The sequence below is a fragment of the Hypanus sabinus genome, chromosome 22 (assembly GCF_030144855.1).
Source record: "Hypanus sabinus isolate sHypSab1 chromosome 22, sHypSab1.hap1, whole genome shotgun sequence".
NCBI classification, from domain to species: Eukaryota; Metazoa; Chordata; class Chondrichthyes; order Myliobatiformes; family Dasyatidae; genus Hypanus; species Hypanus sabinus.
In genome coordinates, this window is record NC_082727.1 from 57,615,915 (window position 1) to 57,638,636 (window position 22,722).

Genomic DNA, 22,722 nt, shown 5'->3' on the forward strand with positions numbered 1-22,722 from the left:
AGTCAGACAGGTCATATTCTGCATGGAGGCCGGTGACCAGTGGTGTGCCACAGGGATCTGTTCTGGGACACTTTTCATGATTTTTATAAATTACTTGGATGAGGAAGTGGAGGGATGGGTTGGTAAATTTGCTGATGACGCAAAGGTTGGGGATATTATGGATAGTGTGGAGGGCTGTCAGAAGTTACAGCGGGACATTGATAGGTTGCAAAACTGGGCTGAGAAGTGACAGATGGAGTTCAACCCAGATAAGTGTGAGGTGGTTCCTTTTGGTAGGTCAAATATGATGGCAGAATATAGTATTAATGGTAAGACTCTTGGCAGTGTGGAGGATCAGAGGGATCTTGGGGTCTAAGTCCATAGGATGCTCGAAGCAGCTGCGCAGGTTGACTCTGTGGTTAAGAAGGCATACAGTGTATTGGCTTTCATCAATCGTGGAATTGATTTTAGGAGTCGAGAGGTAATGTTGCAGCTACATAGGACCCTGGTCAGACCCCACTTGGAGTACTGTGCTCAGTTCTGGTCGCCTCACTACAGGAAGGATGTGGAAGCCATAGAAAGGGTGTAGTGGAGATTTACAAGGATGTTGCCTGGATTGGGGAGCATGCCTTATGAGAATAGGTGGAGTGAACTTGGCCTTTTCTCCTTGGAGTGACAGAGGATGAGAGGTGACCTGATAGAGGTGTATAAGATGATGAGAGGCATTGATTGTGTGGATAGTCAATCTTTTTCCCAGGGCTGAAATGGCTGCCACAAGAGGACACAGGTTTAAGGTGCTTGGGAGTAGTTACACAGGAGATGTCAAGGGTAAGTTTTTTATTCGGAGAGTGGTGAGTGCGTGGAATGGGCTGCCGGCAACGGTGGTGGAGGCGGATATGATAGGATCTTTTGAGAGACTTTTAGATAGGTACATGGAGCTTAGGAAAAATAGAGGGCTATGGGTAAGCCTAGTAATTTCCAGGTAGGGATGTGTTTGGCACAACTTTGTGGGCCAAATGGCCCATATTGTGCAGGAGGTTTGGAGGCTTGCGCGCCTCAATAACCTGGAGAGCTATGTTGGCTGGAGTCAGGGCTTTATGCTTTGGCTCTTGCCAGGGTCACCCACATCAAACAGGTCAAAGGGTAAAGGCCATGCTAAGAGAGGTCCACTGGCCATCCAGGTTTGGGGGTTCAGCTCCGGGCCAACAACCTGGACCAGTAAAACAAAATTGTTACGGAAACAGTAATGAAGAATCCTTCTACATGTGAGAGTGATGGGATTCCAGCGTCTCCATCCAGGACTTGCATAACTGTCAGCAGTGAAAACTGAGTAACTGACATAATGAAGCCCTGAACATTGCTAGAGATGGAAGACCTTCTTTGCTTTTCTAAACAGCAGTGGCCTAACGGGCAGTAGGGAGGAATACCTAGAGAATACTACAACCAGAAGCTTCAGGATGCAGTCTTGTGGTAAGCGTGAAAGCTAAACAAAGGATCTATTTATCGAACAAATGCATTGCCAAAATGGTATAAGTTCATTCTGTCCAAAATCTAATTAAGCTCAACTGCTTCAACCGATATTAGTAATTATTCAAGTGAATGTCTGCAGAGTAAACAGTTTTTGAGAAGTCAGTAAAAAACACAATTTTTTTGTTTTCATTTTTATTAATGAAAGTTGTAAATTCCTGTTAAATGAATATGAATACTTCAATTGTTTAATTTTACAATTCAATTGTAATGAAACATTACTTGACACTTATTTAAATCACAGCAAATTTAAAAGAATATAAAATAAATCATATTCATAAAACATTCCATTGTGATTAAAATGTGCAGGGGATTTGGCCAAAAGAATAGTCTTACTAAGTTTTTCTGTTGACCTCTGGTAATTAAATACAATTTTGACATTTAAATGACTATTCAAGTAACAGGAATTGACTGTACATCAATGATAAGTTCACTCTCCCCACTAGGTAAATGTTTATGGATATTAATATATGTTCATATTGTTAGATTTAACCCTTACACCACATCTGAATATTCCTTGCTGACTGTACACTACACAACCTCCTCACAAATAGCAACAGAAATTGTGTTAATACGCTTAACTCTTTTAAGTACAACTAACATTGAAATCATTATGATTTGCAACACATTTTAAGACTAGGGCAAATTAAAATGGATCAAAATATAGGGAGTGAAGTAAATTTATTAATTTACTACAATCATATGTAATACTACCTATGTGTTATCATGTATGTATATACATAATTTTCTCTAAAGAGGAATAGATTAATTCTCATTGGGCCTTCTTGCTGGTGTGTAGCTGCAGACTCCAAGTAAGCTAGAAGGTACGATTGATTAATTGATTGACAGAATACTTAAAACACACATCATGTAAAATAAAACAGCCTGGGGCTTTAAGGCTGTATGAGATCCCCAGTATCCTAAGGAACATATCAACTGGATATTGATTGAAAAATACTGTATTTCAGCCTGCTTTGCACTTTAATTAATCCTTTTATCCACACAGCCCAACTCTGGTAATGGGTTGAGAGGGAAAGGTTTCTAATTGGGATTGCTTTTGTCTTCTCTCATTAATTCTCATCTATTTTAAGCAGCCCAATCTAGCAACCTGAGCCCATGTCTAGGACACAATCTATAGGCAGTCTGAGAAGATTAGATCACTTATCTTTTTCCCTCAAAAGAAACGGCCTTGATTCCACTTCAGCTTTGCCTCTGCCAAATGCCTGAGATGAGGCATGCAGAGCAAATAGGAAATAACAGCCAATTACCTAAGTGCTTCAACAACATGATACATTATGCTAATATTCCAGAGCAGAAGCTGCCATCCATTCCTATTTGCATTCAACACAATGCAAGATGCTTCATTCACCTAACTAGCAACACATTCTTTCTCATTGTTTTTCTTGTGTGCGGTGGGGGGGGGGGGGATTGATGATCAAAAGATGCCATTTTTTTGTGCAGGGGGTAGGTTTGCTGTTTCTCTTTGAACTGACTTCCATGGGTTTCGTTGTTTCATGGCTATCTGGAGAAGATGAATCTCAGAGTTATACACTGCATACATTACTTTCATAATAAATGAGCCTCTGAACCTTTGAACACTCCTATTTGCATTTAACTGAGGTGTTTCAATCAGATCACACCTAACTGGGAACACCTGGTGTTCATCTCAATAATCCCAACGTTAATGATATGTTTAAGTGGTGTAAGGGTTCAACCAAATGTACCGTTAATCATGGCAAAGTAAACCTAATGATTTTCCCCCTCAATTGAGTATTTTCACATTGGAAAAACATCCTCAATAAAGAATATGTGCTAAGAAAAGTTCTTTTAAAAGAAATCTAGAATACATTCACTCAGATTAAAATGTCACTTACATATAAATTATAGGAAAGATGCACTTGTTAAATAAAAATAAAATGAAAAAACAATACAAATGAAAGAGGGATATTTAATAAAATTCCAAGCTATAACAAACTACAAAAATATAAAATGATTGCAGATATGGCAAAAGATATGAAAAAATGTTCTATTGCAGAGTTAAGAAGTTCTCTTTCACTGTTAAATGTGGAGGAAGTCTTAAATCACAATTCATAAAAAATAGGTAAGATGTTCATTGTGGAATCAGCACATGGCTTTGTAGCTGCTGGACTGAAAATTTACATCCTGATTCTGACTTGCTTTAAATACAAATGTACAAAATGTAAACCAAGACAGTTATAGAGAAATTTACAAAACCTTTTTTTAATAAAGACAAAATACAGTTCTAGTAAATGCTATTTTCTTAAATACGTGCAAGTAGCCATTTTCATTGATTTGCTATTGCGATACTCTAAGGAGACGCCATCTTGTTTCGAACGTCTTGATCCCAGCCTCCAAGACAGACCTGAGAGGAAGTGGGGCAGCTCGAGCAAAGGAAACGGAGCAGCTCTGTCATGTGGAATGGTTACCCTACCAGGAACTGGTGCGTTCCCGCTAAAGAGTTCCAGCAAAATGGGGAAAACTGAAGAATACCAAGATTCACCATATGAACGATGAGCTGAGACTAGCTGTTTCCTCCAGAGTTTGAATTGGCTTGGTGATAATCCACATGATGATTGGAATGGGCCTTCACACTTGTAGTGCTGTTTGAATGATTATGATGATTCTGCAAAAGAGACCACAGCAGGAAACAAACATCATTTTTGATTGAAGAACACAACTGAATATTTTTCAATTTCAAATCAATTCAAGTTTAAGTATTGTGAATACTCATGAATACAGTCAAACAAAACAGTGTTACTCTGGAGTCAAGGGGCAAAACACAGAACCAACAGTCACACACAGCACAAAGAAAACACAAGGAAGCAAGTACAAGTGGTATCACAGTCATGCAGTAGAAGTGTCCAAAACACACCATCACAACTCCGACTCCAGCTTGGGCACTGTGCCACACCGCCACTGGTACACCGCACCAACCTCAACCACCAACACCCCCCCCCCCCCAAGTGACACCATAGCTTGAGGTCCATTCCTTGCACACACAAAACAACAAATGCATGTAGAATATCAATAATATACAACAATACATAATTTTGACAGTAATCTCGTACTGGAGTAATGTGGCTAAATTTTGGAAGGTAAAATGGAACCTTTTTGGGGTAAGTATTCTGACTGGTTGCACTGTGGCCTAGTTTGGTAAGTTACTGCGCTTCAGTCGTTTGTTCTTGAAACATCTGTTCTTGCATTTATTGTTTTTGGTTATTCCACCCCCCCCCTGCACATTGGCTGCATGATGGTTTTTTTTGGGGTTCCTTTGTTTCGTAGTTGCCTGTTAAGAGACGAATCTCAAGATTGTATAATGTATGCATGCTTTGATAATAAATGTACTTTGAACTTCAAGCACAGCGTTAACCACTAGAGTTCAGCGACACTACGACAACCGTGATCACTTTGCACTAAAGTGAATTTCATGTTTATTTGTATGATTTATGCTATTTCCTGTAAAACTTGTATTTAATTTGTTTTTCTTGTGAATGCCAATTAAGTGATGCAACACGGCTGTGATGCTGCTGCAAGTATCTTGGAGAACTTATCACAGTTCTGCAGACTTTGACTCTCTTACTTGCTGTTGTCTCTCCAGACAGCCTTGATGTTGAGATCAGGGCTCTGTGGAGGCCGTAACATCTGAAACCACATATATATAAAAAAAAATCCAGGTTGCCTAAGGCTTCTGCAAAATACTGTATAATAAATAAATTAAACAAGTAGTGGGGGAAAAAGAGAAAAATAAAAAGACAAAGAAGTAGTGAGGTAGAGTTAATGGGTTTGTTGTCCATTCAGAAATCTGATGGCAGTGGGGAGGAAGTTATTCCCCAAATGTTGAGTGTGTTTCTTCAGGATCCTGAACATTCTCCTTGATGGCAGCAATGAGTATACAGCATCTTCTGGAGAATGGAGATGCTGCCATTTTGAGGAATTGCCATTTGAAAGATCCGACTTCCTTAAAAAGTGGCACTCACTCTGCTGCTAAGGAGTGCCAGACTTCCCTGCTTCAGCATCGACAAAAGTAGTACAACAATACATAGGAAAGTTGTAGAAGGGAACCTCTGTTTAATACAAAACCCTGCAGTACCATTAAATACTGTTTGACCTTTTAAAACCTCACTGTTATAGAATGTTCTTCTCACAATGAAGTGCATCATAGTCTGTGTTGTTCAAACAGGCAACAGACTGCTTCCAACTTGAACTCAAATATAATTCAATAAACAGCATGTTGGGTCAAAATTATTATGTATGAAATGGGCCATAGTCATTATGAAACAACACACCATTATTGTAAGGTGTGGTTATTTGAGTTACTGTTGCCTTCCTGTCAGCTTGAACCAGTTTGACAATTCTCCTCTGACTGACTGGATTTTTTGTTTTTGTTTTTTGCACCATTTTCTGTAAACTCTAGAGACTGTTGTGCATGAAAATCCTATGAAATCAACATTTTCTGAGATACTCAAACCACTCCATCTGGCAGCAACATTCATTCCACGTTCAAAATCACTTTGTTTACATTTCTTTGCAATTCCGACATTTGGTTTGAACAAATGAATGTCTTGACCATATCTGCATGTTTTTATGCACTGAGTTGCTGCCAGATCATTGACTGATTAGATATTTGCATTAACGAGCAGGCATACCTGATAAAGTGGCCACTGAGTGTATATCCCACTGGATTCACTTTCATTGAAAACTTTGCTTACCGCTAAACGTAGCTGAACAAATTATATTTGTTCTTTTGAAATGGTTCAGTTCCTGAAACACAATATCTAAATTTGCAAATTTTGTTCCCTGTGTTTGAGAGAGTCCATTTTGTTCTGCACCCTGCCTTCATAAAGCTTTTTCGGTTATGTCACATGTGTTTCATTGATACCTGTCAGCCATACTAATTGCTCAGGCCAATATCTCACCCAAAGGCTCTCGTCTTTTTTTTAACGTGACGTTCAAACCTTGTTGTCTTTGGTTCACTGTTAATTGGGCAGCTGCTTATTTGGGACAACTGTTAACAAAAAAGAACTAATCGAGAACATAACTGGGATTCCTTTTGTTTATTTGTGACACCGCACTGTTTAATTGGGACAGGAGACCATTGCCAAACATTTTCTAACTAGGATCAGTCCCGTGGACTTGTGTGGCCATTGGGCACACACTGTGCTGAGAGCAAACAGTTTTTAAAACTGTTTTTAAATCCAGTCCTGCCAAAGGGTCTTGGCCCGAAATGTCACCTGTACTTTTTCCATAGATGCTGCCTGGGCTGCTGAGTCCCTCCAGCAGTTTGTGTGTGTTGCTTTGGATTTCCAGCATCTGCAGATTCTCTCTTGTTTGAGTTTTTAATTCTGTCAACTATGTGTGTTTGTGTTTAAAATACATTAATTTTTGACATTGATAGTTGGCGAGAAATAAGCAGTATGACAATTCAGAGCTGTTTTGCTCACTGCGGGTTCAAGCATTCAGGATTGGAGGTGTCAGAAATGACTGGCAGTAAAAATGAAATGATTTCACTACTTAAACAAATTTGGATCTACAAAGAATTTGAAGTTACCAACAATTATCTTGAATGCTATCCTTGGTCTGCATCGGATACTCAATTCTCACCCATGGCTGCAAGTAGCTGTTTGCATGTGACAGTGCCCACACCCCTTCAACAGGTGAGCGAAACCAGGTGAGTAGCTGGCAGGTCTTATATATATGTGTGTGTGTGTGTGTGTGTGTATGTATGTATGTGTATGTATATATATATATATATATATATATAATGTATGTGTGTATGTATATATCTTCTTTGCTCCCGCAAACAAACAAACAAATAAATAAATAAGCAAACAAATATTTATTTATTTATTTGCGGGGGCAAAGGATGTTGAGAATGATGAGTGGAGCACGGCAGGAGGTGTGTGGGACAGATGGCAAAGAAGGAGTGCCAAGGGTGGGGTGCAGACACCCAGCCATGAGACACCAGGCAAGGTCATTTGATTCTACACAATTGGTTTATTGATTATTACAGAATGTCTCTCTGGTGCTTCCCTCTCCCTCTCCTCTCCCTGACCCTTTTCCATCCTTTGTCCACAACAGAGACCCATATCAGAACCAGGTTTATTATCAATAATATATGTCATGTAATTAGTTTTTTTTGTGTGGCACCAGTACAGTGCAATACATAAAATTGCTACAGTATTGTGCAAAAGTCTTGGGCACCTTAGCTATACATATATACACCCTTCTACCCTGGGATTAAATATCTGTGAACCTTCATTTTATTTATATTCTCCATGATTTTATGAAGTCAAACACCTATGCTCCGGGGGAAAAGATCCTCAGCCTATCAAGACCCTCCTTACACCTCCAGTCCCAGTAATATCCTTATGAATCTTTTCTGCACCCTTTTTGGTAAAATGAGATCCTTCCTATAGCTGGGCAAATAGAATAACCCCATGATGGTCTCACCAACATCTTGTACAGTTCTAATACAAAATCCTATGAATTGTTTTTATTCAGGAACAAAATGTTCTGATAAGATAGAAGTAGGAAAGTTGTTTCCATTGGTGGGTGAGACTAGAACTAGAGGACATTACCTCAAGATTCAGGGGAGAAGATTTAGGACAGATGAGGAGAAACTGTTACTCCCAGAGAGAGGTGAATCTGTAGAACTCTTGCCCAGGGAAGCAGTTGAGGCTTCTTCAATAAATATATTTAAGGTACAGTTAGATAGATTTTTACATAGTAGGGGAATTAAAGGTTAGGGGGAAAAGGTAGGTAGATGGAACAGAGTTTATGGACAGATCAGCCATGATCTTATTGAATGGTGGGGCAGGCTCGATGGGCCAGATGGCCCACTCCTGCTCCTATTTCTTGTGTTCTGCTGTTCAGAATAAAGCAGATAGCTAACAGCTGAAGCTCAGATCCAACACCACAATGTCCTGTACATCACAGACTAACATGTAGCGTAGTGGTTTAAGTATCAGCAACCTGGGTTCAATTCCTGCTGCTGTCCTGGTAGGAGTTTGTACATTCTTCCCATGACTGCATGGATTTTCTCCGGGTGATCTGATTTCCTCCCACAGTCCAAAGACGTACCGGTTGATAGATTAATTGGTCATTGTAAATTGTCCTGTGACTAGGCTAGGATTAAACCGGAGGTTTGCTGGGTGGCACAGTTCAAAGAGCCAGAAAGGCCAATTCTGTTCTGTTTCTCAATAGAAAAATAAATGTCCACAAGATTTGTTGCAGCTTGAACCTGTTCCAGACAAATACATAGTCATACTTGGAATAAATTTATTTGTTTCATTACTGTTTTACATATTTTCTCTCATGGTGTATTTACAGATGCCTTCTTTATGTGTGTATTTGCATTTAGTAAAATTATAACAACACATGGCTGGCCACTATAATAACCTTACCTACATTTGTAAGATTCAAAGGTGCCTTTATTATCAAAGTATGCAACTCTGAAATTCTTCTTCTCCAGCTGGCCACAAACCCAAGAAAGGAAGAACCAGTAGCATGCTCATCAACCCCAAAATGGACAAAGATGGAACGTGCATAATCGACCCCCAAATCCCCTCCCCCATACATAACAAAATGAGAATGATTGGGTGAAAGACTCAGAATATAAAAACAATAAATCTGAAAGAAATGTCCATAATCCATATCCAAAACAGAAAACCTGGGTAACATTCTCCGGGCTCAGCAACAGGCCTTTCCCTGTCTGTAGAGTGCAATTCCCTCAATGATCAAAAGGCAGTCTCCCCTCTCTGGCAGGAGAGCTTTTCCCACCAGCGATCAAAAGGCAGGCGGTTGGCGCTCACCTTCTGCATTTGCCTCAATGTTTCAATCTCCCTCGTCACTTTAATCAGCAAACAAAGGAAGCTTTAATCGGTTAAATGGAGTCAAACATCGGCTCTCAGCCCTCTTGCCAGGAGTTTCGTGCACTCTCCCTCTGCCTCCTGGAATCCCCAAACGATTTCCAAACTGCAAATCAAAGGCTCAAACAGTTCCAGAGTCACATTCAAGATGAAAACATAAAAGTTATAAAGAAAGTGAAATGCATGGTTTCATGATCTATCCAGAAGATGTCAACTGAAGGAGCTTTGTACATAGATGCCATCCTGATTGGAAGTTGATGAGAGTTGATGTTGATCTTCTTAAGCTAGGAGTGGGAGTGGGGATGAGCTTCCATTATCTATTAATTGCTTCCAATGCCATGTTCCTCAAATAGCTTCCACAACCAAGACCACCTCCTGGCCTTCACATGTGACTTAGCCATTAAGTCCAGCGGAACCTTTTTTACTGACGGAAGAAGGGGCAAAGGTGGGTCACTGCCGCCTTAAAACCCGTCACTTCGGGCAGATGGGACTCTTCAGCTATGTTTGGCAGCTCATCTGGGAGAAGGAAAACTCTGATCTCAAACTTCTGCTGCCTCACTCGGGGAAGGCTTCAGGAGTAAACCTTGAGAGAAAAATCTGGAGCTGGAGTCCCTAATGCAGTCCTACATTGAGTTCAACGCTGACTGGTAACTCCTGCGATGCTGCTGGTGCCAAGCTGTATCGGTCTCTGCTATCCCTTTGGGTTCATCAGATGCACGGAGAGGGGAAGCTTCCTACATGGGCAACAGCCTGGTCTCCATATTGCACTGCCCAGGCTTGTGTATCTAGACAGCTAGGACTCAACATCTATGGTTGACCCTGATCAACAGAGCTCATCATCTTAAGGGATAAAGACACAATTTGCATGATCAGACAAAAACCATTGTTATCTTATGATAAGGGCAGAAAACCCCCCATCAGTTCTTCATACCCTTCATGCTATGCAACATACCTAGGCTAATTTGTATCACAACCACATTCCGGCCACCCCACCCAAAGTACATATCTCAATTTTAGTTGCAAATCTAACATGTCTGATAAATCGCTTTTTGGAATGATGGCAGGTTAGTTGGAGTGTGTTTAGGGAGGAGATTACTGAATGCTTCAAAACATTGCTACACTTTTATGAGATTTATCAGAGACTAACTTACTGTGTTGTTCTACATCCCTTCATTTTTCAGTACCCAATTTCAGATTCAGATTCATTTATCACACTTAGACCAAAACATATAGTGAAATGTGTTCTTTTGAGATAACAACCAACCATGGACCATGAGTGTCACCACACATTTCAGCACCAACACTGCATGCCAACGATCTGTAGAGAACAACAACAACAGCAAAAGAAAGCACTTTCCTCCCTCCCAGCTGCCCACTCACACACACTGACAGCCTTCCAAGCCCAGGATAGATTGTCATCGGCCTCCAGACTCACAGTAATTGGGCCTTAGACTTCGGGGCTCTGGCCCTTGCGCTTCAACTTCCGGATTTCAGATAAAGCTTCGATCTTCGGTATCGACCCAAGACTCATCTGTGACACTGAACGATGACTCTGGGTGCATTTCAGGCTTTGGATGCCAGATATTCCAATGACCAGGACCCCAAACACTGGGCCTCTAATTCCAGTTGTGCTGACTCACAGATGTAGGGGGTCACTATTGCTCATCCCCACATAGAACTACAACCCCGGAACATGCCAACAACTTGCTGACCTGGGGTGGGGGAGGGCCTCAAGCATTTATCCTCGCTGGTCTGCTGTCCCCTCATCTGTCCACAGATGCCCTTTATCTCATGTTGGCCTTCGAACGCCATGTCTAGACTCTGGCTTAACCTCTAATTCTCCAAAATCCCTGTTCCTAAACCCTAAGGTGACCCCTGTCTCCCATCTCTGTCCCCAAGGCTAACCCTACAAACCAAAAGAACAACTAGGTCCAAGCCTCAACCTTAACAGAGACCGTAGATCGGTGCCAGCTTGGCCAGAAGTTCACACCAAACTCCAACCTTAGTATTGTTCGAAGTTCATTTATTGTCAAAGTATATATACTAAATATGACCTTGAGGTTCATCTCCTTACAGGCAGCCACAAAACAAGAAACCCAATAGAACTCATTAAAAAGAAGATTAACAAACACCCAATGTGCAGAAAAAAATCATGCAAACAATAAAAGTAAGCAAATCATATTTAGAACTGAAGTTCATTAAAGTGGGTCCACTACCACAGAGCCAGTCATCACTGCAGCTGATCCAGGAGCCTGTTAGTTGTAGGCCATAGGTTCAGTTCAGGACAGAGATGAGTAAACCTTGTGAAGCAGGGAGCTGAACACCAGCCCACACCTTGCCTCTGGCCCCAATACCTCAATCTTTGAAAACCTGGCCCAGAGCTTAAATTGGACAAATTGTCATTTGATAATGCAGAGAAAGGAAGTTGTCATATCTTTACCCAGTTAACTTTATATTTTAAATGGAAAAAAACTACTTAAGTTTTAGATTAGAAGTTCAGATAAACGAAAGAAGATCTGCCATGCCCCCATTGATTCTTACTAATGTTTATCTGTGCACCACAGAAAGGATTCTGTCTGAATGGCCAATTGCTCTGTAAGAAAGTGCAGAGGGCTGTGGACATAGCACTGCACATCATAGGAACCAGTCTCCCCTCTGTGAACTCCGTCCATACCTGTCGCTGCCTCAGTAAAGCAGCAAGCATAATCAAAGACCCAGCCAACCCGGGCATTCTCTCCTCTCCTGCTTCCCATCGGGCAGAAGATTAAAACACCTGAAAGCATGTACCACCAGGCTTCTATCCACTGTATCAGACTCTTGAATGGACCTCTTTGGACAAGTAGATGGACTCTTAGCCTTACAGTCTTTTCGTTATGATCTTGTTTACCTGTACTGGACTTTTACAATAGCTTTTACACTTTGTTTTGCATTGTTATTGCTTTACCTTATTCTAGATCAATGTGATGAGTAATGATTCTATTGATTGATTGAAATACACTGTGGAATAGGCCCTTCTGGCCCTTCGAGCCATGCCACCCAGCAACCTAGCTGAATCACAGGGCAACTTACAATGGCCAATTAACCTCCCAAGCAGTACGTCTTTGGACTGTGGGAGGAAACCAAAGAAATCGGAGGAAACCCACGTGGTTATGGGAGGATCATATGAACACCTTACAGGCCGTGCCGGGAATTGAACCTGGATTGCTGGTACCGTAAAGCGTTGTGCTAACCACTATGCCATGTACCACCTGATTTGTTGTACGTAAACAATATGTAAGACGAGCTTTACTCTGTATCCTGGTACACGTGACAATAATAAACCAATACCAAAGGAACCACGTCAGTGCCTTTAGCTCTTCACTACTAAATTATTGCTTTACCACGGAATGTTAATTACACAAATCACACAGTCCACAAACTAATCTGTTGCAAAATAAACTTTGATCAAAAATGAATTGTACATTGAAGCACGCGGTGTTAATTTTCAGCTATGGATGCTGCAATTAGAGGGCAGTGTAGGTCTATTATTACATTTCCTGAGGCGTTACCACAAGATGGCACTAACGGGGCTCCATTATGGTTTCTGCCCTCTCATTTACTCATTAATCTGACTCTGTTGTAATTAAACCAATATTAGCCATTAACTTCCTGATAAAGATGAAGGGACCCAACAGTTTATGGTCTTAAGGAATTTTAATTCCCTTACGTTACTACAAATCACCAGCATCAAAATTCTGGTAGGCAATCTGAAGCAGATGGAAGCAGCAGCTGAGGAACCTCACTGGGTTGAGTCTCACCTGCCGCCGGAAGAGTCTTTGAAGTAGACTTCGTTTGGGTGGTTCAGGCAGATAACTCCTATCGAGGTCCTGAGGTAGACTTCCATTTGGACCAAATACATTCAGTTCCTTAAAACATTCAGTTTCTATCATCTGCAGGGAACAGAAGAAAGAAATATAACTAACTGAACAATAAATCCTAACTGTAAATCTTCAGAAACTTTATTCAAATTGCTAAATCTATGTCAACAAACTAATCAGTGTACTTGTTGTTCGCCGTCCACATTCTCATTAACAATCCTTGACACAAGTCAGCCAATAAAAATGAAAAATATATATCAGCTTCAGTTTCCTGGGTGTCAACATCTCAGAGGATCTATCCTGAGCCTAACATATTAATAGTCACAAGAAGACATGACAATGGCTATATTTCATTAGGAGTTTGAGAAGATAGGGTATTTCATGAAAGACTATAACAAATTTCTACAGATGTACCATGGAGAGCATTTTGACTGGTTGCATCGCCGTCTGGTATGGAGAGACCAATGTGCAGGGTCAGAAAAAGCTGCCGAGTGTTGTTATCTCAGCCAGAGCCATCATGGGCACTGGCCTCACCACTATCTTCAAAAGGCAGTGAAATAAGAAGGTAGCATTCATCACAAAGGACAACACAAATTTCTCAGCAAACATGAGTGATGATAAACCTGATTCTGATATGGGTCTCTATTATGGACTGAGGGTGGGAAGGGAGCAGGGAGAGGGGAATCATGGTTGGGAAAAGGGAAGCTGAGAGAAGAGGGAGTGGGAAAGGTGGGAGAAACATTCTGTAATGATTAATAACCCAATTGTTTGGAATCAAATGACCTTGCCTGGTGTCTCAGGACTGGGTGTATCTGACCCACGCCACCCCCAGCCCCTGGCACTCCTTCTCTGCCAGGATGTCAGCGTTGATTCCAGTATTGTGAAAACTGAGATTTCCATGTGGAAATCTCAGACTCTTTCACAGATGGTCCAGGAGGTGATTGACAAGCTGGCTGAGTGGATAGTTTCTGTAGTGAGGTGCCTTTATTGCTACGACCAGGAAGAAGGGTTGACTCCGAGTGCACAGCAGTGCTTATCATTAACTGAGGAGTTAAGTAAATGGATAAACCTTCTGGAGTTTGATGTGTCAAAGATCATTTACGATTTATTTCTGCCTAAATGAGGACAGGTTGTTCTGCTGTGAAGCAATAGTTATGTTCCTGGGAAACCTTACACAAAATAGCAGAACAGCCTTCAAAGTACACAGATCTAAACAGGTTTTCCCGACGGTGATTGAGCTTTAACCAGTGCGGCCACATAAAACAAAATCATGTTCCTTAATCCATCAATCATGTTATAACCAAGCCTCAGAAAGGGAATGTGCGTTTGAGCATCTAGAGCACCTTTATGCCATGGACCCCTACTACTAACTGAGGGGTCTGTGTCCCCAAGTTGGGAACCTCTGAGCTAGAGTTTACTTTTATACACAAACATAAATGTCTCTGCAGTACATGTGTAAATGATCACCATTGGCAACAGCAGGAGGTGGTGGTCACTTAATTAATCTCTAATGATGAAATCCACGGCCAGAACTGGTACGTGAACACAAAAGGTACTTAGACAGATACACGGATAGAAAAGCTTTTGAGGGGTATGGGCCAAGTGGGCCAAACGGGACTAGGTTAGGTGGGAATCTTGGTTGGGATGGACAGACTGGAGCAAAGATCCTGTAACTGTGTACTATGAGTCTAATGTCATGATCGCTACATACCCAGGTGCAGAATTCAACCATGTTTCAGCTTTAATAATTTCCAGGAGGACCACAACCTTGTCGCAGGGCTCGGAGGCTTGCATGCCTCAATGACCCGGAGAGCTATGTTGGCTGCAGTCGGGGCCTTGTGCTTTGGCTCTTGGTAGGGTCACCCATGCCAAACAGGTCAAAGGGTAAAGGTGGTCCACCGGTCCTCCAGCTTTGAGGGTTCGGCTCAGGTCTAACACCTCTGACTGGTCAAAAAACAGTTGTTATGGAAACAGCAATGAAGAATCCTTTTATACAAACAGAGATGGAGGATCTTCATTGCTGCCCTTAACACCAGCAGCGTAATGGGCAGTAAGTAAGTCAGCCTTAATCAACTGGCTTTTACAGTATAGTTTTTTTAGACAGGGTGCTTGATTCTATATTTTATTCTGAATAGAGGCTATTACGGGCTTTACATTTATCTTCATAACACTGCACCTGTGAGTAACTAACATGATGAAAGAAAAGCTGTCATTTGTGTTAAATAGCAAGCTAACATGAGGGATACAATCTTTCTTTCAATGCATCCAAATTCAAAAGGAAATGGTCTTCAGCTCACCTCATTTTGCCAGGGAATAGAAACACAGCCAGTCGCAAACTTTGAATAGAAATCATCATCTGTCTGATCGAGGTTGACCCCCTTCACAGTGGAGAACTGTTCAATATCCAGCACATCTTTGCAGTAGACAGCTCGTGGCTGTTGGGAGAGTAACAAATATCATCCGATCTGCCACCGTTGCCACAAAATAGAGAATCAATGTAAGACTTCAATGTGTTTGCAAACAGAGGAAGCACTTTCCATGTTTTTTAGAGTCTGAATCAGGTTTAATGTCACTGGACTATGTCGTGAAATTTGTTGTAAGTTGCAACCACAAAATAAAAAAAACTAAAACTTACAGTAAGAATATATAAATATTAAAAAAGTTAAATTAAATAAATAGTGCAAAAAGAAAGAGAAAAAAGCAGTGAGGTCGTGTTCACAGGTTCAATGTCCATTCACAAATCTGATGGCAGAGGGGAAGACGATGTTCCTATTTTTGCCAAGATTAATGCTGAAGTATAGCAATATATTTTCAGTGAAGGAAAAGAGAAATTGCTGGATTCCACACTGTTGCAGCCAATGAATGTATAATTTAAGACAATGGTCTGTGGCATGTTCTGCTAAAACCTTTATATAGCTGAAGGCAGTCTGAAGGGTAGATTTCTTTGCACGACAGGATCCAAATGGAGGGAGGATTTAAGAACAATATTGCATTGTGCTCTGTAAAAAAGCCAACAAGTTATGATTTATGAATGTAAATACTTAAGCACTTCCCTTTCAGAATGGCCATAGCACAATTCCCCAAAGCAGCTGCATTTGGCTTCTAATAGTTTTCCCTTATACAAAAAGAAAACTTCTCTGTGTACTAAATTGCACTGAATGAGGCATTACATCAGTGGGCATTATAGCAATCCAGTTTGGAAATCTTGTGGTTTTATGAGGTGTTGTTTGGATTACTGTTAATGAAACTGCACTGACTGAGCTCATGTATATGCTGAAAATGATGGGGCTGTACTAAATAATGATCCATAATGAAGGCTAAAGAGGAAATGAATACAGGGTTGAGCTGAAATATGATTCTGGCATGTTATGTCTGTTAAATAGAAAACAGTACCATCCTGGAAATACCTCTGAGAGAAAAGCTAAACAGCTGTCAAACCTTTGGCAGTGTTTAAGTATCTAATAAACTGTAGAAGTTTTAAAATTAGTTAACTAAAAGCACTTATAAGGAGTTAAAAACATAATGCTAACTTTAAAATAGTTTGCTTTGAACAACAGTTCCCTTTCCAATGTTATTTATTTTTTAGATATACAGCACAGCATTAGGCCCTCTGGCCCTCTGGCATTTAGTGCCGTCCAATTACATACTTGTGACCAATAACCTACTAACCTCTGTGCCTTTGGAATGTGTGGTCACATATCCCTTACAGACTGCGGCAGAATTGAACATAGGTCGCTGGAGCTGTAATAGCGTTTCACTGACCATTACACTACCGTGCCGCCATATCTGCGCAACCTCGTGCCTGGGCAGGAACTGGGAGTTCAGAAATCACTGAGATCTAGCGTGGAGTGAAATGCCCTGGGAAATCTTTGATTTGGTAAATGCCAGTGGTCTGTACGTTCACCAGCAAAATCTGAGGCACCTTGTTCAATGCATTTGTAAATAACCCTTCAAGCAACGCATCGCTACTTACATCAGGTACAAATGGAGGCTCCATGATGCCCGCTTCTAATCGTTTGAAGTTGATATTCCTGAAGAATGGATTTTTCTTCACATCTGAAGCACCACCTCCTGTACAGCCTAGTCTTTGCTTGGGGTCTTTGGTTAGCAACTATTGAGGAAACAATCAGTGATCTTACATCTGCACAGCTTCACTGAATCTATAACTACCAGTTTTTCACACAGAAGAAAAATATTAACATATTCACAGTTGTGTACCTGTCATTTATAATCAAACACTAAATTCTTCCAAAAATGTAAAATGGTTTATCCAAAAATGTAAAATGAATGGCACACATTTGTGTGAATCATCTCACATTAGTTCCTACTACACACACGAGAGTTTTGACACATTGAAGGAACAGTTAGCTTTGGCATAATGTACTGAATTAGAATCAGAATCAGGTTTAATATCACCAGCATATGTACTGAACTTTGTTGCTATGCAGCAGCAGTACATTACAATACATAAAAACTGTAAATTACAGTAAATATGTATATATTTGAAAAAGTTAAATTAAGTAAATAGTGCAAAAAGAGAGAGAAAAAAAGTAGTGAGGTAGTGTTCATGGGTTCATTGTCCATTCAGCAATCAGATGGCAAAGGGGAAAAAGCTGTTCCTGAATCATTGAGTGTGTGCCTTCAGGCTTCTGTATCTCCTTCCTGAGATCAGGGTAATTGCAACAAGCAAAGTTCTCTGTAACGCAGAATTCTAATTATGTCATGTTAATGGATGAAAATGTTATTCCTTCAGTTTTTCCTGTTTATGTTTTGTTGTCACAGTTCATGCCAGTTCCCATTTACAATTTGTTCTGTCTTTTATGAAGTGGGATCTATACAAGTGGGAAGAAAGAGCTGATTTTCATTAGCTACTTTTAAACCTCTAAATACTTATTTTTTAAACAGTTCAAATTATCCTTCAGTGATCATTGAGTAAACAGTGTAACACACTGATGTTTTCGATTTCCATGTAAGTACACTACTGTGTAAAAGTCTCAGGCACCAGCATATAGCTATGGTGTCTAAGACTTTTGCACAGTACTATATTTGTCAATGTGAAGTGGAGTTTGTAAATCTGACAGGAGCAACGGATATTGGGAATGATGAGGGTGGAGGGGTGTGGGACAGTCAGCAGGGAAGGAGTGCCGGGGTGGAGGGGAGAGACGGGCAGACACACTGAGCCCTGAGGTACCAGGCAAAGTCATTTGATTATAAACAGTTGGTTTATTGATCATTACAGAATGTCTCTCTGGTGCTTCTTGCTCCCTTCCCTTTCCCACTCTCAGTCCCCAATAAAGACCCGTATCAGAATCAGGTTTATCATCACTCACACACATCATGAAATTTGTTCTTTTTGTGGTGGCAATGCATAAGATTACTACAAAAATCTCGGGCACCCTAGCTATACATATGCGCCTAAGACTTTTGCACAGGAGCATTAGTAAATTGGTTGCTGTGGGTGACTATGGATAACTGTATTTTGCCAGTTGCTCAAAGATCCCTTTGCCTATTAATTGCCAGTTTTCACTCTGAAAGTCAGTATTGCTAGATTATTCTGAAAAATATGATAGTGCACCTAATGCAAAGATTCTTCAGCTTAAATTCCAATTGATGCAGAGGTCTTGAGTCAAAACTAGAGCAACAGGAGGTCATTTGTCCTCTGAAGCCTGACCATGAATGATTCAATCTTTGGCCCAATTCTATCTCCTTGCCTGATTTCCGAGTAACCTCGTCATATCCAGTGACAACACCCACAACCTCTGGCATGGAGGCATCCAAACATAGAAACAGGATGTATGAAATGGGAGCAAAAATTTACCTGAGACTTGAAACCTGCTCTGCCACTTCACAAGACTGTGGCTGATCTAACTCAACACCCATTTCCTGCACGGTTCCCATGCCCTTTGATAGCTTTAATATCCAGAAATCTCTACATCAAAAGAACTCAGTATCAATCTCCTTAATTCCCCATAGTAATTCCAAAGATTCACCATCATCAGTTTAAAGGAATTTCTCACCTCAGTTCTAAAAGGTCTACCCCTTATTCTACAACTCATGGTTCCAGATTCATCAGTCAGGGGAAAGAATTTCATTGCAACCAACCTGGCGAAGACCTTGCAAGAAGTTTGTAATTTTCAATGAGATTTCATCTATTTTTTCTGAACTCCAAAGAATGCAGGTCTAATCTGCTTAAACTTTAAATCTGCCATCTTTGGAACCAGTTTAGTGATCTTTGCACCATCCCTCTAAGGCATGATGCACAAACTATGTAACCACATGAGAGAAGACATTCTTCTTCATCATAGTTTTTCATGATTAAGCTCCTATGCCAAGGCTACATTCCTGAGTTCTAGAGTAATCAAAGGGATTTTGGAGAACATATGCATTGATTACTAATAATTAAGAAAAGCTTTCAGAAACAGCAAATCAAAATAAAAAATCCTCGTTACCCAAAGCAAAGTAAGAATATGGAACTCCCTGCAACAGGAGTGATTGAAGTGAATAGTTCAGATACACTTAAGGGAGCACCTTGGCTACGCCCGCAATAAGGAGGATTTCTCGGTGCCCAACTATTTTAATTCCACTCCCCATTTCCATTACAATACATTGGACCATGTCCTCCTCTACTGCCATGATGAGGCCACTCTCAGGTCAGAGAAGCAACACCTCACCTCATTTTCCATTTGGGTAGCTCCCAATCTGATGGCATGAATATTGATTTTTCCAGTTTCCAGTATTTCTCCCCCACCTCCTCCTCCTTTTTTTTTGATTCCCTGTCCTGGCTCCCCTCTTATCCCTTCTCTTTCCCTCACCTGTCTATCATTTCCCCCTGGTGCCCCACCTCCTTCTCTTTCTCCCATGGTCTACTCTCCTCTCCTATTAAAGTAATTCTTCTTCAGCCCATTCCCCACCCTCCTACCACCTCCCTCACCTAGTTTCACTAGGTCACCTTCCAGTTCCAGTTTCTTCTCCTCCACCCACTTTCTTAGTTTGGCTTCTTACTCCTTTTTTTCTGGTAGTATTGGAAGGATCTCAGCCTGAAATGTCAACTGTTTATTCCTCTCCATAGATGCTGCCTAACCTGCTCACTTCCTTCAGCAGTCTGTGTGTGTGCTCCACTTAAGGAAGGCTTGATAAAGGTACAAGGAAGAAGGAATAGAATACTGTGCTGATAGATTTAGGTGCAGAAAGACTTCGGGAGGCGTGAATCGAGCACAAATACTCAACAGGACCTGTAGGGTCGAATGGCCTGTTTCAATGCTGTTCCTCCTCCAGGTGATCCCTATGTTTCTAGTCAGAGCATAGCCATTTTCTTATGATCCTTTACACCATGGATCAATGGGATGTTCACAAACATCACTGCTTAATAAACACTGCTATTTCCTTGACATTGTGCTTAAAATTATAATTTCCTAACTACAAGCCTAACAAATATAATTAATTTAAATACAAACTTTTCTCAGGATGTCTAGATGCCCTTAAGAAAAGGGTTGATTGATCATTAAGGTATTAAAATATTACTTAAAGGAGCTTACTGTGGTGTACTTAATACTTAAGTAATCTTGCTGTGTATTGGTTGAGCAAGCATTCTTGTTCATCTAACTAATTCAATACAGGTTATATGTATAAATATGTGAATCACATACACTATCACACTACACGCAATATGCATGCCTCGCTTAAAGTATGCATTTTGGACTCCTATGTCTTCCTTTGAATTAGTTTCATGTTATGAAGTTACAAAACATAACATTTACCATCTTGCAAATAGACTTTGCCTCCTCAGAGAACTTGTCTGTGTAAGTTTCCTCTGTTTCCAACACTCGTCTGTCTACCTCCTCCCTTTTGACTTTCTCTTTCCGACCTCTAAATGGAGACTGTCCAGCAATCATTTCAAAGATTAGGCACCCCAGACCCCAGAGGTCAGGGCTTAATGTATATCGACGATTATTTAGTACTTCCGGTGCTGGAAAACAGAACTCACAAATTAAAAGCAGAACTCAGTCAGCAAATTCAAATTCTTTTCCTTAAACAAAATCAGATTGACTCAACCAATATACAAACTGAGAAAAGCAACCAAATGCCTGGATTTGTACCTGTAAAGCAGAAATCTCAAGTAATGTTAGGGTTCTGAAACAAATACCCATGCTGCAATTAAAGTTTTTATAAATACACTTTTGGAGTATTATAATGAAACAAACTAACAGTTCAAGAAGGAAACCTTCCCTTGAAGATACTATTTGATTACCGAATACTTCCAGCTGTTTCTGTTGCATTTCAAGTTTCTAACATCCATGGTATTTAGCTTTTCTTTTACTCCAGTTTTGAATTGAATTGACTTTATTCCTTAAATCCTTCACATACATGAGGAGTAAAAATCTTTACGTTACGACTCCATCTAAATGTGTGAATATATGAATTATGCATTCATAATAATTTATAATAAATAGAACAGTCAATCTAATATAGAGTACACTCAAATCAACGTGAGTTCATCAGTCTGATGGCCTGGAGGAAGAAGCTTGTCCTGGACCCTACTGGTCCTGGCTTTTATGCTGTGGTACCACTTTCCGGATGGTAGCAGCTGGAATAGATTGTGGTTGGGATGACTTGGGTTCCCAATGATCCTACAGGCTCTTTTTACACACCTGTCCTTGTAAATGTCCTGAATCATGGGAAGTTCACAACTACAGATGCACTGGGCTGTCTGCACCACTCTCTGCAGTCCTGCGATGAAGGGAGGTACAGTTCCCACACCAGGCAGTGATGCAGCCAGTCGGGATGTTCTCAATTGTGCCCCTGTAGAAAGTTCTTAGGACTTGGGGGCCCATATCAAACTTCCTGAACCGCCTTTCTCACCACACAGCTGGTGTGAACATACCATGTGAGATCCCTGTCACTTTGAGAACTGTACTGTTTAGCTCTAAGAGAAACAATAAGTATTTCTTAGTTACAGTTTTAATTCCCTAAAACTTGAGGAGGTGATTCACAAAAAAACTTGGAGCAGTGTACCTCAATATAAAGTGTGAAATGTGATATCAGTTTTGACAATGAGTATTTCATTGCCGGTTCCTTAAGGTTATTATAGCCGGCGTGTGTGGTGGTGGGGGACAAGCTCACATTACCTACTAAGTGCGTCTCAAATAGCCTCCAATAACTAAGTCCAGCTTCTGACCTTCATGCGTGGCTTGGCTACTAAGCTCAGTAGAACTGTTTCTACCATTTTGTTACCTTTCTTAATTTTCACACTATTCTAACTGTAACACTGTGGGGTGATACATTAGGTCTATGCATTCACCAATGTAGTGATTATTTTGAGTTCATTTATGGGATACTTTTGGCCAGCAATAATATTATTATATCAGATTGGAGAAGGAAAACTTTGATCTCAAGCTTCCGCTGCTTTGTGGCTGTACCCACTCATGGGGGAGGCTTCGAGAGGAACCTCCCCACCCCACCCCAAGGAAAAG

General features: G+C 40.7%; 1 protein-coding gene across 2 annotated transcripts in view; it reads right to left on the reverse strand.

Moving 5' to 3' along the window:
* Positions 1-3,440: 3,440 nt before the first annotated feature.
* LOC132379652 (G protein-coupled receptor kinase 5-like) overlaps positions 3,441-22,722 on the reverse strand; it is a 295,141-nt gene continuing 275,859 nt past the window's right edge. For both annotated transcript variants that reach the window (XM_059947829.1, XM_059947827.1), the window contains 5 exons: positions 21,010-21,218; positions 17,226-17,363; positions 15,550-15,687; positions 13,193-13,324; positions 3,441-4,150 (listed from right to left, as the gene is read on the reverse strand). In XM_059947829.1, coding sequence (XP_059803812.1) covers positions 4,049-4,150; positions 13,193-13,324; positions 15,550-15,687; positions 17,226-17,363; positions 21,010-21,218 — 719 coding nt within the window. In that variant the 3' untranslated portion in view covers positions 3,441-4,048. The remainder of the gene's footprint in view (positions 4,151-13,192; positions 13,325-15,549; positions 15,688-17,225; positions 17,364-21,009; positions 21,219-22,722) is intronic.